We start from the raw sequence: 15,517 nt of genomic DNA, 5'->3' as shown, positions 1-15,517 counted from the left end.
TGGGGATTCGGAAGCCAAAGCTTCCAAACGGGAGAAGAAGTCTCCCACAGAGGGTCCTACCCCGGGGGGTGCGGTTGCCGCACAAAGTCCGCGGGGGGATCAATTCTCCCACGAGTCGTAAGTGACCCAAAATATCTTAATAGTACAGATATGTCGTCTTTTCTTCTGAGAAGATAACCACTGCATGTATCTTTGCAGTTCGGGCCTTAGCCCCTCTCAAATGAGCTCATCTTCGGGGGATCTTCTTCCAGAGATGATGGAGAGCGAAACGCCTCCTCCGGACTCCTCCGCTCCGGAAGCGGGCGACCCTGAAGTGTCGTGGCGGAGGGCCTCTCCGAGTCCGGCGAGGCCAGAAGATAATCCCGTCGACCCCCGAAGTTCCCAGTGTCCGGCTCCCGAAGAGAGCAGACAAACGAGTCCGGCACCGTCTAGTGTGTGGTCAGATGTTCTGAGGGAGTTGGTGGGGCGAGCGGCCATCTCAGATGAACATCGTGTGCTGATGAATACGGTGATGGAGAGAATCTCGTCCGCCGAAAGTGGATTGCATAAAGCTTTTATGAGTCTACTGACAGGCTTTGAGGTACGTAAAATAATGTATGATAGTCCTGCACATACTAGGTGTGCCCTGTGTAGATAGTAGCCCCTAAGACTCTGTCGTCGTTGGAAACGACGACGAATAGAGGATCATATTCCCAGGTAATAACCATACTGCCTTTATGTGCAGGTGATGGAAGCTCCGGTGGCTATCCGGGCTTGCGAGTTTGCCCATTTAGAACGACAGTTGGATGCGGCAGACGCCGACATCGAGCTTGTTAACAAAAGGCTTGACGAGGCGCATGGTAGGTGTTATTATCTGGTAAATGCCGCATAGTAAGAGCAGCATGAAGCCAGTATATTTAACATGTTATTACTGCAGATGGAGCTGCCACTGTTGAAGCCTTGCGGGCGGAACTTGCCCGAGCCAAGGAACAAGCGAGATTGGGTAATGTGGCTGCTTTGAAGGCGGTCGAAGAGTTGCGAGTCGAGAAGGCCACGCATGGCGAGAGCCGGGATAAGATGGCTAATATGGCCGTAGAATTAAAAGCCGCCGTCGACCGTTGCCGGGCTCTTGAAAAGGAAAACCAGGCGAAGGCATCAGACCTTGAGAAGGCTGCTGCAATGGGAAAAGACCTCCGTTCTGCTATGAGGGCAAAGAAGGAGGAGCTGCGGGAAGCCGGGGATATTGTAGCCGGGAAATCCTTTATGCTGCAGAGGAAGTTCGGAGATCCACGGTATGCCCCTCTGGATCGGCTATGGAGTTCGGAGGATGTGTATATGGATTTGGCGGCGAGCGTTGCCGATGCGGTCAAATACTTCCAGAGTCAAACGGGCCGTGAGGTAGACCAGCTGTTTTGAAAATAGTTCCTTTCTCCCGAGCGTCTGCTTTCATTGACGGACCAATTAGCCGAATGGGCCGAACTAAATAGGTTGTCCGGACTCTCCATGAGGTCTGTTGTGGATCAGCTATGGTCGGGAAGGTCGAAACCGAGCAGCTATTTCAGCTTGGTGCAGCAGTTCCTTGACGTGGTGCCGCGCATAAATGCGATGAAGAGGTTGGCGTGCATAGAAGGCGCACGAATGGACTTTGCCCATGCTAAAGCATACTGGGCAGAGATGGATGCTACCACTGTTGCAACGCAGGATTCGGCCATAGGTCGAAGGGCCGCTGAGCACTACTTTGAGGAAGTTCTTGAGGGTGCTCGTTTGATAGAGACCCAGTGCTCAAAAAATATTATGTTTGAGTGACATGTAATCTCATTGTAAGCGAAATGCTTTTATAAATTTTCATAAGGCTACTTTTAAACTTTTGCCTGAAAGTAATGTGATGCCTCCTGGGCGGCCGTTTATGTATACATGTGTATAACCTGAAAGATTGCAGTCGTCGGCTTCAACCCCCACGCATATAATGCGGAGGTGTTCGCAGAAACACGCGTTCACACTTAACCCAACGTCTTGGTCCTATTAAGGAGGTGATAGCGGAGCGAGCGAGGCAACCGGACTATAATGCTTTAACACTTTCACTTGGCCATAGGAGTTTGACAGTGGGGCTACTAGATAGCCCCTGGTGGCTCCGCACTCTCCCGATCCCGGGGTGCGTATATGCCTGGCCGGAAAGCGTCCCTTCATTAAGACGGAGGAATTCTAACATTCCCATGGGTCATCGAGTGGTTGACCAGTCTTGCGCTAGATCATGACAGTCAGTTTTCGGCTTTCTCTACTGAGGTGCTCGTCCGGATGAACCAGGGCACAACCGCAGTAGTTCTCCTGGTGCTACCTTAGCCGGTAAAGCGGAACGTAAGGCACCAAAACACAGGAGCCGGGCAAACCCAACATTTGACCAAAGACAATGATTCGGAGTTGATGCTTATAGGGCCAAACTCGTGACGCCGAACACTCCCTAAGGTATTCGGTCTTTGTGGTATAAACTGGGCCTAAATAATGGCCTTCGTAAGAAGCCCCTTATGTCCAGGTATGTGCATTGGTCTGGCGTGGCCACATGCCAAGACGTCAGCATCCTTCTCAACGGTGGATATGTATCAACAAGAGACAGTAAAAAAGGTTTACGCAGGGTCTTAATCTAAAAAGAATCCTTGGAGCGGGTCCCTGCTGCACGTCTGCGCCTGTGTCTCTGTTGTGCCGTATTCTGGACGGGTGTGGCACGATGATCGTCTATAAAAGAGAGGAATTTAGGTGAGAAAGGTTGTCGTGCAAAAAGATAATTGAAGAAACTATGTATAATTCAAGATGAGGAGGAATGGCCACATGTCTGCGCGCGTTGAGCCCCTTGTAAATAGGGGTGTGACCATTTATTCGGTATAAGTAGTGGCGCCGGACTTGATTAGTTGTGTCTGAGGTCTTGACGACCTATGGGGCGCTTTGGCTAGTCTGGGCACCTTTAGTGTGTGCCTGCCAAGGCGGCCTCACTCTCTTCGGCGCGCAGAGATCGCTTGATATTTGCGTGCACTGAAATGATGCTGCGTGGACCAGGCATCTTGAGTGTGAGGGAGGCGTAGTGTGGTATTGCATTAAAGCGAGCGAAATCTTCGCGCCCGAGCAGTGCTTGATAGCCACTTTGAAACGGTGCGATGTGGAAGGTTAAATGCTCGCTACGGAAGTTATCGGGGGAGCCGAATATAACTTGTAGTAGGAGGGAGCCCGTACAACGAGCCCCTAGGCCTGGCATTACTCCTTTAAAGGTAGTATTGCTATGGCGAATTTGCGTTGGGTCTAACCCCATCCCACGGATTGTATCATGGTATATTAGGTTTAGGCTGCTGTCGCCGTCCATCAAGACTCGTGTGAAGTGATATCCGCCAATTACTGGGTGTAATACCAAGGTAGCCCATCCTGCGTGTCGGATACTTGCTGAGTAATCACGATGGTCGAAAGTGATCGGTTGAGACGACCATTGGTAGGACTTCGAGGTGACAGGCACTTGGGTATATTTTCCTGGGGGTGCCGCATTGTTTTTCCCCTTGATCATGTGTAGTACGTTTACTGTTTTGACCTCTGGTGGGAATTTCTTTTGTTCCCCCATGTCTTGCTTGGGGGGGCTCGTCCTCGTCTTCACTTGGTGTGTCCTCCCCCTTGTGTACGGCGTTGAGCTTGCCGGACTGCTTGAAGACCCAACATTCTCTGTGGGTATGATTAGCAGGTTTACCCGGGGTACTGTGGATCTGACATACTTGGTCCAGAATTTTGTTGAGGCTGGACAGTTCATCCCTGGTGCCTTTAGTGGGCGGCTTTTGACCTAGCCGAGAGCTTTTGAATCCGGCATTTACTGCCGTGCCCTTCATGCTGTCTTCTTTATTCCGGCGTTTGTTATTGCTGTTGCGCCATGATTTCCCGTTTCCATCTCTAACTTCCGATGTACTGGGGTCGCTGGTGCTGCATCTGGCCAGCCAGCTGTCCTCACCCGCGCAAAAGCGGGTCATGAGGTTTGTTAATGCGGCCATCGTTCTCGGCATATTTTGGCCGAGGTGTCTGGCGAGCCATTCGTCACGGATGCTATGCTTGAAAGCCGCTAAGGCTTCGGCGTCCGGACAGTCGACAATCTAGTTCTTTTTAGTAAGAAACCTATTCCAAAGCTTTCTGGCTGACTCTCCGGGCTGCTGAGTTATATGACTCAGATCATCCGCATCCGGAGGTCGGACATAAGTCCCTTAAAAATTTGCCTGAAAGGCGTCTTCGAGCTCTTCCCAACTTCCAATGGAGCTTTCAGGGATGCCTTTAAGCCTGACGAGCTGGCCCTTTGAGCTTGAGGGGTAAGTATTTGATGGCGTGGAGATCATCTCCTCGAGCCATATGGATATGAAGGATATAGTCCTCAATCCAAACCCCGGGGTCTATTGTTCCATCATATGCCTCTATGTTTATGGGTTTGAATAGCTTTGGAAATTCATGGTCCAGCACCTCGTCGGTGAAACATAGAGGGTGTGCGGCACCCCTGTAGCTGGGTGTACCGCGTTGTTCGGATATTTGTTGTGTTGCATTGTATGCTGGGGGGCGCTTGTGTGGTCCATAGATGGATCTTGTTGCGCCGTCCTTTGGGTGCGAACCCTCGCCTGGGTCGCATGTTGTATTGCGAGCGGCGTTGTATGCCGCTCTGTGTTGGTAGAGGGGTCGTCTATCCGACCAGGTGGCTGCTTTGATATTTGGTTGTGGGGGGTCTGCGGCCTCCTCATCGAATTCGGGTAGCAGCTTCCGCTCTGGGTAGCTCTTGGAGGGGCGATTGTCGTTGTACCTTGCTGCAGTGTTGAGTATTTTGCTCCATCTGAATTGGAGTGTGTCTTGCGCGGCCTTGAGCCTCCGCTTCTACTTTTTGAGGCTCCTCGCGGTGGCAACAAGCCTTTTACGGGCGTTCTGCTCCTCCGGGTGCCTGTCCGATGTTATGTCGTCCGGACCATTATCCTTGATAGGGTTTGTTTGTTCGATTTGATTATCCGGATTGCCGTTGTCCGGCAGCGGTTCGCCCTGCTCCAGCGCTGGGTCTGTGTGATCACTATTTCTGTCGAGGCGGGATTTGGGGCGGCGCTTACGTTGCCGCTTTGACTGCTTTTCAAGGGAACAATCATTCGGTGCGTCCTTCCGCTCTTCGTCGTCATCTTTTGGTGCGTCCACCATGTATACGTCATATGACGAGGTGGTGTTCCAGGGCTCAATAGGCGTTGGTTCTTCATCGTCTCCTTCATCGGCGTCCATACCGTCAATGTCGTCGGAGTTGAAGTCGAGCATGTCGGTTAAGTCGTCGACAGTGGCTACAAAGTGGGTGGTGGGTGGGTTTTGAATTTCTTCATCGTCCGTACCCCAACCTTGCTGACCGTAGTCCGCCAGGGCTCTCCTGATAAAGAGAGAGACTTCAGTGACTTCAGGATATCGCCGAAAGGCGAGTGCTGAAAGACGTCCGCGGCTATGAACACCATGATCGGTGCCCAATCGGATTCGATCGGCAGGGGCGCGGAGGGTTCGGAGTCCGGAGAAGAATCCGGCTCCATGGAGTCACGAGTCTTGCAGAGTACGGGGCTGGTGTTCGGCTCAACCTCGTTGGGATTACAACCCTCGAGGTGGCGTCCAACCGCCCATCCTCAATCAGCGCGGTTGGCTCCGAACTAAGGGTCAGAGCCGATGCGGGTGCGGCCTCCAGGGCACTGTTCGACGGCAGAGCTAGATCGTGCTCGTCGTGACAGTGCGGCGTGCTCGGCAGTGGTTCGAATCCGTCGAGGATCAAGTCCCCGCGGATGTCAGCCGTGTAGTTTAAACTTCCAAATCTGACCTGACGGCCAGGGGCGTAGCTTTAGATATGCTCTAGATGGCCAAGTGAATTGGCCCGCAGTGCGAAGCCGCCAAAGACGAAGATCTGCCCGGGGAGGAAGGTCTCAACCTGGACTGCATCGCCATTGATGATTGTAGGAGCCATCAGGCCTGACGGCGACGGCACAGAGGAACTCTCAATGAAAGCACCAATGTCGGTGTCAAAACCGGCGGATCTCGGGTAGGGGGTCCTGAACTGTGCGTCTAGGCCGGATGGTAACAGGAGGCAAGGGACACGAAGTTTTACCCAGGTTCGGGCCCTCTCGATGGAGGTAAAACCCTATGTCCTGCTTGATTAATATTGATGATATGGGTAGTACAAGAGTAGATCTACCACGAGATTAGAGAGGCTAAACCCTAGAAGCTAGCCTATGGTATGATTGTTGATGTGTATGTTGTCCTACGGACTAAAACCCTCCGGTTTATATAGGCACCGGATAGGGTTAGGGTTACATAGAGTCGGTTACAATGGTAGGAGATCTGAACATCCGTATCGCCAAGCTTGCCTTCCACGCCAAGGAAAGTCCCTTCCGGACACGGGACGGAGTCTTCAATCTTGTATCTTCATAGTCCAGGAGTTCGGCTGAAGGTATAGTTCGGCTATCCGAACACCCCCTAATCCAGGACTCCCTCAGCGGCGCTGCGGCCTGATGGGGCAGCGCAGCAGCAGCCCGTTGCTCGATCGGTAGAGGGACGCGCTGAACTCGGGACAATCTTCATGGGGCCTGCGGAGGCGCACGCAACCGACATGCCAGGTCGGTCGCAGGGCGTGGATGAGACGGATCGCGGCGGCGGGCGGGTGATCAATCCGATCGCGCGCGAGGTCGAAGACGCTGCTTGATGGAGACGGGGTGGCGGCGGAGTCCGAGATGAAACTGGCGACGATGGACGGCGTGGGATGACATGCGAACGAGCGCATCAGCACCGGTACCCGGGCCACCAAAGCAGCGCCAGCGCCAGGGCAGCGAGGCCCGAGCGACCAATGGAGCAGCAGCGCCCGAGCTCATGGCAGTCGATGGGCCTGACGCAACCGGCCCGAAGCAGCTGGAGACGAGGCCGGCGAGGCAACCCACAGGGCCGCCGTGTAGATGCGGCAGAGGTAGGTGGCGTGGATCGATTGGCGGGCCGACGTGCGAACGGGGGCTATGATTGGCCGCCGCATGGCACGAGGCCATCGGATGTAGGCGATGTAGGTGTCCCGGTCGGAGTAGGGCGGTGACGGCCGGCACAGGGCGACGGGCGGGCCGGCGCACGGACGACGGCATTGAGGGACCGCTTGTCGTGCGAGGCCGCCGGGTCGGTGAAGTAGCCGGTCGGTCGCGCCGGTGTCGGAGTAGAGGCGCGGGGTGTCGACGGCGGCGGTGGGTGATACGTCCATTTTGCATCATGCTTTTATATTGATATTTATTGCATTATGGACTGTTATTTCACTTTATGTCACAATACTTATGGCTATTCTTTCTTATTTTACAAGGTTTACATAAGGAGGGAGAATGCTGGCAGCTGGAATTCTGGGCTGGAAAAGGAGCAAATATTAGAGACCTATTCTGTGCAACTCCAAAAGTCCTGAAACTCCACGGAACGTCTTAACATAAATAAAGAAAAATCCTCGCCAAAGATGAAGGCCAGGGGCCCCACACCCTGCTCACGAGGGTGGGGGGCGCCCCCCCTAGGGCGCACCCCCTACCTCGTGGGCCCCCTGGTGGCTCTCCGACGTCCATGTTCTCCTATATGAAGTCTTTCGATGAGAAAAAAATAACGGGGAACTTTTTGGGACGAGACTCCGCCGCCACGAGGTGGAACCTTGGCGGATCCAATCTAGAGCTCCGGCAGAGCTGTTCTGCCGGGGAAACTTCCCTCCGGGAGGGGGAAATCGTCACCATCGTCATCACCAACGCTCCTCTCATCAGGAGAGGGCAATCTCCATCAACATCTTCACCAGCACCATCTCATCTCCAAACCCTTGTTCATCTCTTGTATCCAATTCTTGTCTCCAAGTCCGGGATTGGTGCTAGTAGGTTGCTAGTAGTGTTGATTACTCCTTGTAGTTGATGCTAGTTGGTTTATTTGGTGGAAGATCATATGTTCAGATCATATATGCATATTATTACCCCTCTGATTATGAACATGAATATGCTTTGTGAGTAATTACGTTCATTCCTGAGGACAAGGGAGAAGTCTTGCTATTAGTAGTCATGTGAATTTGGTATTCGTTTGATATTTTGATAAGATGTATGTTGTCTAGCCTCTAGTGGTGTTATGTGAACGTCGACTACATAACACTTCACCATTATTTGGGCCTAGAGGAAGGCATTGGGAAGTAATAAGTAGATGATGGGTTGCTAGAGTGACAGAAGCTTAAATCCTAGTTTATGCGTTGCTTCGTAAGGGGCTGATTTGGATCCACATGTTTCATGCTATGGTTAGGTTTACCTTAATACTTTTGTTGTAGTTGCGGATGCTTGGAATAGAGGTTAATCATAAGTGGGATGCTTGTTCAAGTAAGAACAACACCCAAGCACCGGTCCACCCACATATCAAATTATCAAAGTATCGAACGCGAATCATATGAACGTGATGAAAACTAGCTTGACGATATTCCCATGTGTCCTCGGGAGCGCTTTTCCTATTATAAAAGTTTGTTCCGGCTTGTCCTTTGCTACAAAAGGATTGGGCCATCTTGCTGCACTTTATTTACTTTTGTTACTTGTTGCTCGTTACAATTTATCCTATCACAAAACTATTTGTTACCACTTATTTCAGTACTTGCAAAGAATACCTTGCTGAAAACCGCTTATCATTTCCTTCTGCTTATCGTTGGGTTCGACACTCTTACTTATCGAAAGGACTACGATAGTTCCCCTATACTTGTGGGTTATCAGCGGGCGACGCAAACCAATCAAGCAGAGATCGAAAAACCAAAAAGAAAACGCCGATCAAAACGACCGGCGAGAGAGCGAAAAAACCCAGAACGAGAGCTCGAAAAAAGACTCTCTAGGGCAGCCGGCCAACACAGCCGGCGGACGAATCCTAGGTACGGGTGGCGCGGCCCCCGGCGGCAGTCGTGGAAGCCGACCGCCCCGGAGGCGGCACGCAAGTGCGGAAGCGGCGGCGGCTAGGGTTTGGGATCGACTTGCGATAGATACCATGTTAAAAGGAAGAGATGGATTGGTGGAATAGTTGTTGTATTGCTTGAGTCTCATAGGCATATATAGGAGTACAAGGCAAGCCAGAATATTCCTAGTCTAACCTATGTTTTCTAATACAATCACGTTACTCAACATTAAGGACTAAAATAAAAAAACTAGGAAAACCGGCCTCTCCTTGCACAACATATCCCGCTGTGAGACGACCAGAACTTAGTTAAATCTCAGTCGACTAAGAATTAGCAAAACCATTACAAAGTTACTCTGGATATCCAGAACCCTTCCTGTACTTCCAACCAAGGATCGTCGCTTTTAACCAATGAATCAACAGATAATTTCCCTGTGTAATAATCTCTCCCTAATAATAAAGTACGGATTGACTTTATCGGGTTCACCATTACAATACACTTCCGCTCAGTCATAATACGCTTTTATGATTCATATATATACTAGTACAAATGCCCGTGCGTTGCAACGGGCGAAAATATTTAAAACATAGCATTGTGCAACACCTCTTATATCCAATTTTGGCAAACGTCAAAAATAAGATTACATTGAGCATAGCATTTTGGACCATAAAATTCAGACGTGAAGAAGCCATCCTAACGGCGTTCGCCAAGACCGAAGACCTACTTTAGCTCTGCACTTTCATCCGATGAACGAGTAGTCACATAGAATAGTCTTTAAATCGATCTTACTTATTATTGTTCATAAAAACATGAATATATATTTTTTGAATTTCTCATGGCATTTGATACTCATCAGGCCTAAAAAACTTATGCAAAAAAATCAAGCATGAGATCTAGGATTCAGAATAGAGATCTTTAGAACAATAACTTTTCTTTTTCACAACAAAAGCAATGTTAACTATGTTTGATGCGCACTAAAAAAATACCATGTTTCATGCATGTATCTCCGAGTGAAACTTGTTAAAATAAATGAAACAACATGATGAGAGGAATCTGGAGATGACACCAATTGATCTGCTGAGTGTCATATGTCGTGAAGGTAAAGAAGCACGACTCATGTGAACTTGAGGTCATAGATAGTTGATACAAATGATCAACAATTTCCTCTTTGAACCCAATCCAAAATACATATTGCCCAATTCATGCAGCTGTACGACTCGGCAACACATAACATGTGTTATGTAGAAGGAATCTTCTGGGAAGCCTAGCCATAGGCTGCCAGGGAATGGCTGACCAAACATGTAACTTGAGCGTTCATGTGTGCATGCTACTGAGCTATGCAATTTACCTAGTAAATTAACTAACCACACAGAATTTATCGTTGAGCAGAGTAGAGCTAGCAGCAACAGTCGAGATATGAAAGCGGTGGAACTGGTAGAGCTCCATCTGGACCTCGCCCTTCTCCTTCTGACTTTATTATTACAGTAAACATACCCGTACGTTGCAATGGGAGAAAATCAATAAAAGCATCTATCTAGAATCCCACTCCAAAGAATTATGTAGAGCCAAAGGGGGTCCAAACAAAGAACCTCATATGTGCTAATAAATTTTGACAAACCTATATGTACTAATAACCTTTCCAGACAGTACTAAAAAAGAATTAGGAAATTGTCCCGTTGAATGATGAAAAACAAAAAAGGAAGATAATAGGTTGTTCATATGCACCCGATCTCTCCACCAAAACCAACCATCATCCATCCTTGTCAGCTTCAAGTTCTGTTGTTGTACTGATTCCTCTGCACCACAAACAAACAGTAACCACGATCACCACAAGGAACTGATAGTGCTACGGCATGCAACCAACGACTGATTTGTGATCAAGTCGGTGGTGTTACGAGTCGTATGATGCCATTGATGAGCCTGGTGAACAATATGCATGTGAGTCTTCATGATTTTCTTTTAATATTCGATGCATTGGAGTTTCTTCTGAAGATCTAATCTCCTTCAGAACAATACATAATACAACAACCAAGAGCTAAATAAGTCACAACAGTATCAGGTAGAGTTTTCGGGTTCAATGCACATTGCAAAATGGTTTAGATCAACTTAGCAACCAGCAATTAAGTGGTCAATAATCTCATCTCTACCACGTAATTGACAGGTTTTATCTCCCTGAAAACATCGTTTGAATAAATTGACTTTAGTAAGTATGTTTATTTTTTCAAAACCAGCCATGAAAAACTTTAATTTTCAGGGGAAGCTTCACTTTCCAAAGAAATTTATCTAGAAATTAATATTTCTCAAGTTCATTCTCTTGTACAGATAGCTAACAGAAAAAATCCCATCAGAAGTATAATTGAATCTTTATCAATGCAGAAATTGACACCTTCACAAGTACTCCCTCCGTTCCACAATACATGCCTTCCATTTGTCAAAATATAGATGTATCTAGACATGTTTTAGTATATAGGTACATCCATTTTTGGACAAATGGAAGTCAAGTATTTTGAAACGGAGGGAGTAGCTTGGATGCTGTTTCACAATTTTAAAATATAGCACCAATGTGTCCATGTACTTTGCGCCGACTCCCAGCCATGTGTAAGAATCTCAGCAACAGAGACACCTTTGCTAAAGAAAATGTTGTGCGGCCTGGGGATAAGATTGAGTAAAAGTTTCACAATCCACAAATCTTCCTGTCACCTACTTGTTTCTAGTTCTGCGATTGGTTAACTCAGTTACCAACGAAGTAGTGTCAGGCTTTCTACTTTACACAATACCAACAAAATTCATCAGAGAGTATCTTTGTACCTACTCTACCATGAAGAAGCTAGTTAATTTAGCAAAAAAGGCAACTGTGTAAAAACACAGTAGTGCTAGTTTATTGGAATCTGATTCCTTTCCACCATTGTTAGAGTCTACAGTGCATCGGCAGAACTGAAGGGGTTGAAAAGTTCAGAGACAATGCCCATCAGGTAGCTAGCAGGTTGTACTTTATTTAAAAAAAAGGATGACACAAGATTCTTAGTTCTTTCAGGAAAGAAAGAGAGAGGAATATCATCTCAGAGTGGTTGGAGCCGCGCCACTCCATGGATACGGCAGCAACGATGCAACCGGTCGACGTCCGAGAGTCCTCCTTGGCACCATCACCATCCTGGACTCTGCTTCCGTGCCCACGGGCCAATGGCATCTGCTCAGCCTCAAGCGTTGTGGGTGTGCCGGGCGGGGAGCAGGCGGTGAGGTCCCAGGTGGGGGGTGGGAGGAGGCGGCGGGGTGGCACTCGGTAGGCAGAGCGGCCAACGGCGCTGTGGTTGCACGTGAAATCATAGTCAGAACTTTGCATTTGAAGGTACACACTCAGAGGAACAATTTTTTTCTCGATGCCGAAAGTACCAAATGCCTAAAACTGAAAATCACATCCTGAAACTGAGCATTTTATTGAGAATCAGCAAAAAAAAATTAAAGACAACAATACACAGAAAGGTGAACGGTGATCTGATTTCAACACAAAATACTCATGAAGAAATAAAATGGGTGGACAGTGATTTGGTTTCTAAACATAAAGCTGATCATGTTTATGCCACACATTAAGCACATAATGTGTGCGTATTTGTAGCCTGAAACTTCTATCAACTAAACTACTCCCAAAGGCAATCTTCAACTTGAACCTTATTCAAATTTGAACTAAAACCACGACAAGTAATTTGGAACGGAGGGAGTAACACATAAAGCTACAGACTACAATTTAGATGCACAGATTTAGCTCACTCAAATCAGTTTAGAGAGTACGCACACCCAATTCTGGAAAAAATAATGCGAGGCCTAATTGTACCGATCCTTACACCTGTGAATCTGTGACCCTCCGCTGCATCAAGCATAAACCATCGTGAGATTGATTCCTTAATTGATCTGAAAAGAGCTGCTTGGATCTAGATGAACATGCGCGCTTTGCTGCGCCGGGAATTGTTGTGATGATTTATCAGTTACGTCCTTCACTATTTAGATGTTGGCTTTAGCAATCAAATGAACAAATGCCATCCCTCTACATATCAGAACCAGTAGTAATGGGCATTCTTTAACAATTGTTTGTTCTTCTAAAATTAGAACTGAATAGAATCATACATCTCTTTAAAACTAACCTTACGGACATTACAGGAAGTGAAACCAAAGGACAACATGTTGTCATAAAGAGATGCAGTGGAATCAGTTTTTTCAGGGTCAATCAAATGAACAAAACGAACATAAAGCAAACTGCACACTGTGGCATATCATCACCTTATAGTAGCTCTGGCCTTGTACAGGAACAAAGTAGAGAGCAACATGTGGAACCTCTGTCCAGGAAGTAAAGTAAAATTACCTGAATACCAGTCTTCCTCCAACAGTTCTCAATATGTAAACTCCATCATACCGCACACCAGATTCAGGAGCACATGAAAAACGCTTCTCTTTGAGGGACCTTTTTAAGTTCGCAAACAAGATGATATAATAACAAATATCAGCAGAAAAGTAGATGGCCTCCATATATGCAACAAAATGTATTGGTGAAAAAGAAATCATGGAAGATAATAATGCAATGAAACAAGACATAAATGAAAAGAGCTGCAATATCATTTTGTTTCACTGAAACGACACAAATGGAAATGGAAAACCATTTCATCTACATGAATCAACTTAATTCATCTTCATGCTTTTCTAGTCAAAAAAAATAAAGAAAATACTTCAATGGTAGTTAATGTTTCAGTCAATACTTCAAATGGTGAGCAGTTTCAGTCAATGCTACATTATTTTCAGGTGAATACAAAATGATGCACTAATGCGAGCAGTTTAAGTCAATTCTCAAATGGTAGTTACAACTTTAAAAGGAAAAAATAGGAAAAGAAGATACATATGTTATGAATCCTAACATACCTTGCAGTCTCAGGGGCAAATCTGATCACTTTATAAGATTGCAGGCGACTTTTTGTCTCAAGATAACTCGCTAGATCACCCTATTGAGTTAACACGGATCTAGTTATCGGCAATAGATGACTAATATTTTCCAGGACAATCCAGTAAGATTCTTTCTTATGGTTGCAATAACAAAAAAAAATTATTCACGAAACATATATGCATACTGCTTTCAAAAACCCTATTACATGGAGGAATGCTTTTCTAGATATGGATATGATGAAAAAGGAATACACGCATTTGTTCTGTTTGTAAAGTGATCTGGATATGCATAAAGTGACCTGGATATTCAAAAAAATTGTTCACGAAACTGATATGCATACACGCATTTTCTAGATATGAAGAAAAGTATTGTAAAGTGATCTGGATGAGATGCTTTGAGTACAAATCACGTCTTGCAGACTCTCTATTAGGCCAATCACAAGCAATATATTAAAGGAGATGGAATACACATGGCTTAACTTGTCCAATGTTCCATTTACGTGCACAGAGATTCACAAATCATTTCCAACTCTTCGACATCAGGCTTAACAATAGCAGAAACTTCATATGTTTTCTCGTCATAGCTAACACCCACCCACCTCAGGGCATGCGCCCCTCCATGACCAGCCTCACGAAAGCAGCAGCTGCAGACCTCTCCCAGTGGGCGTTTCATTTCAAATCAAAAGACAGGAGCTCACTCCTGGACTGGAAACCAATCCTCCTAGCTCTCTCCGTATAGTTTCCTTGAGGCTGTTGTTCTTAGTTCTCCACTTTGGACGTAACCAGTAAAAACACTCCCTGTACTCGTGTTGCCGGGTACTGTCGCCGCTTGAGACTTGAGAAATGAAAATTCAGGTGGGGTGCCTTCTCCGCCCCCACTCCCCCAATGTACTGTTAGAACTTGATATAAGAGGAAAGGTGGAATAAAACCTTGAGTAGCTGCAGGTCGATGGCGTCCTTCACATCTCCTTGAAGAAGCCCTTGACGACAGCGACCATGGTGGATGGGGAACTCCCATGGCGTGCTCCATCTGCATCTGCAGCAGAGGATATGACGAGAAGATGAGGTCTAGGGGTGGCGGATCCCGGCCAAGAAGGAAGGAGGGACAAACCTGGGGCCGCCGGAGACGCGCCGACGAAGCACTGCCCGGAACCCTAGCCATGGAGGTGTGGTTGCGAGCGGGCGGTAGAGGCCGGGAGATGAGAATCTGGCCGGAGGGGAGGGAGGCGCGGAGCATGGGGAGCTCGGGGCTGTGCTGCGCAGCGCCGGAGCTCGCCGGAAGCGGCCGGCGTGGGCGGCGGCGGCGGTGACTTCGTGGGCGAGAGGGAGAGGAGTCGAGCCCATGCGTGTGTGGTTGTGTTTTTTTCTCTTTACAAAGCTGCTCGGACCGCGCGTTGAATACTCCGAACGCCAGGGTGTTTGTGCAAAACTGAAACGTTTTCTCAGATATCCACTTAAGATAGGACTGCGGGTTGAATTCTGACAAATTGAGGGACTTCTTTGCAAAATGCCTGATGACGGACGACCAGAAGCGATCGCTGGTTTATTAGTAGGGAATTCTGACAAATTGAGGGACTTCTTTGCAAAATGCCTGATGACGGACGACCAGAAGCGATCGCTGGTTTATTAGTATATATATATATATATAGGGATAGGGATAGGGAAGGGATAGAGATAGGGAAAGAT

General features: G+C 47.5%; 1 protein-coding gene across 5 annotated transcripts; it reads right to left on the bottom strand.

Moving 5' to 3' along the window:
- Positions 1-10,320: 10,320 nt before the first annotated feature.
- Positions 10,321-15,329, bottom strand: LOC123188903 (uncharacterized). Of its 5 annotated transcripts, none has more exons than XM_044601175.1 (6): positions 14,943-15,328; positions 14,762-14,867; positions 13,811-13,890; positions 13,260-13,358; positions 11,961-12,207; positions 10,321-10,825 (listed from the first exon to the last, which is right to left on the bottom strand). In XM_044601175.1, the coding sequence occupies exons 1-6, from the start codon at positions 15,173-15,175 to the stop codon at positions 10,730-10,732; spliced, it is 861 nt and encodes a 286-aa protein (XP_044457110.1). In that variant the 5' UTR covers positions 15,176-15,328; the 3' UTR covers positions 10,321-10,729. The 5 variants fall into 5 exon arrangements, 4 of the variants coding, with proteins under 4 accessions (XP_044457110.1, XP_044457112.1, XP_044457113.1 ...); XM_044601177.1 differs by having other exon boundaries at positions 10,321-10,701; positions 14,943-15,323; XM_044601178.1 differs by lacking the exon at positions 11,961-12,207 and having other exon boundaries at positions 10,321-10,701; positions 14,943-15,329.
- Between the last annotated feature and the right edge of the window lie 188 nt (positions 15,330-15,517).

This window comes from Triticum aestivum, chromosome 2A (assembly GCF_018294505.1).
Source record: "Triticum aestivum cultivar Chinese Spring chromosome 2A, IWGSC CS RefSeq v2.1, whole genome shotgun sequence".
Classification (NCBI taxonomy): Eukaryota; Viridiplantae; Streptophyta; class Magnoliopsida; order Poales; family Poaceae; genus Triticum; species Triticum aestivum.
The sequence above is the reverse complement of the archived record's forward strand: the minus strand, read 5'-3'. Positions and strand labels throughout refer to the sequence as shown.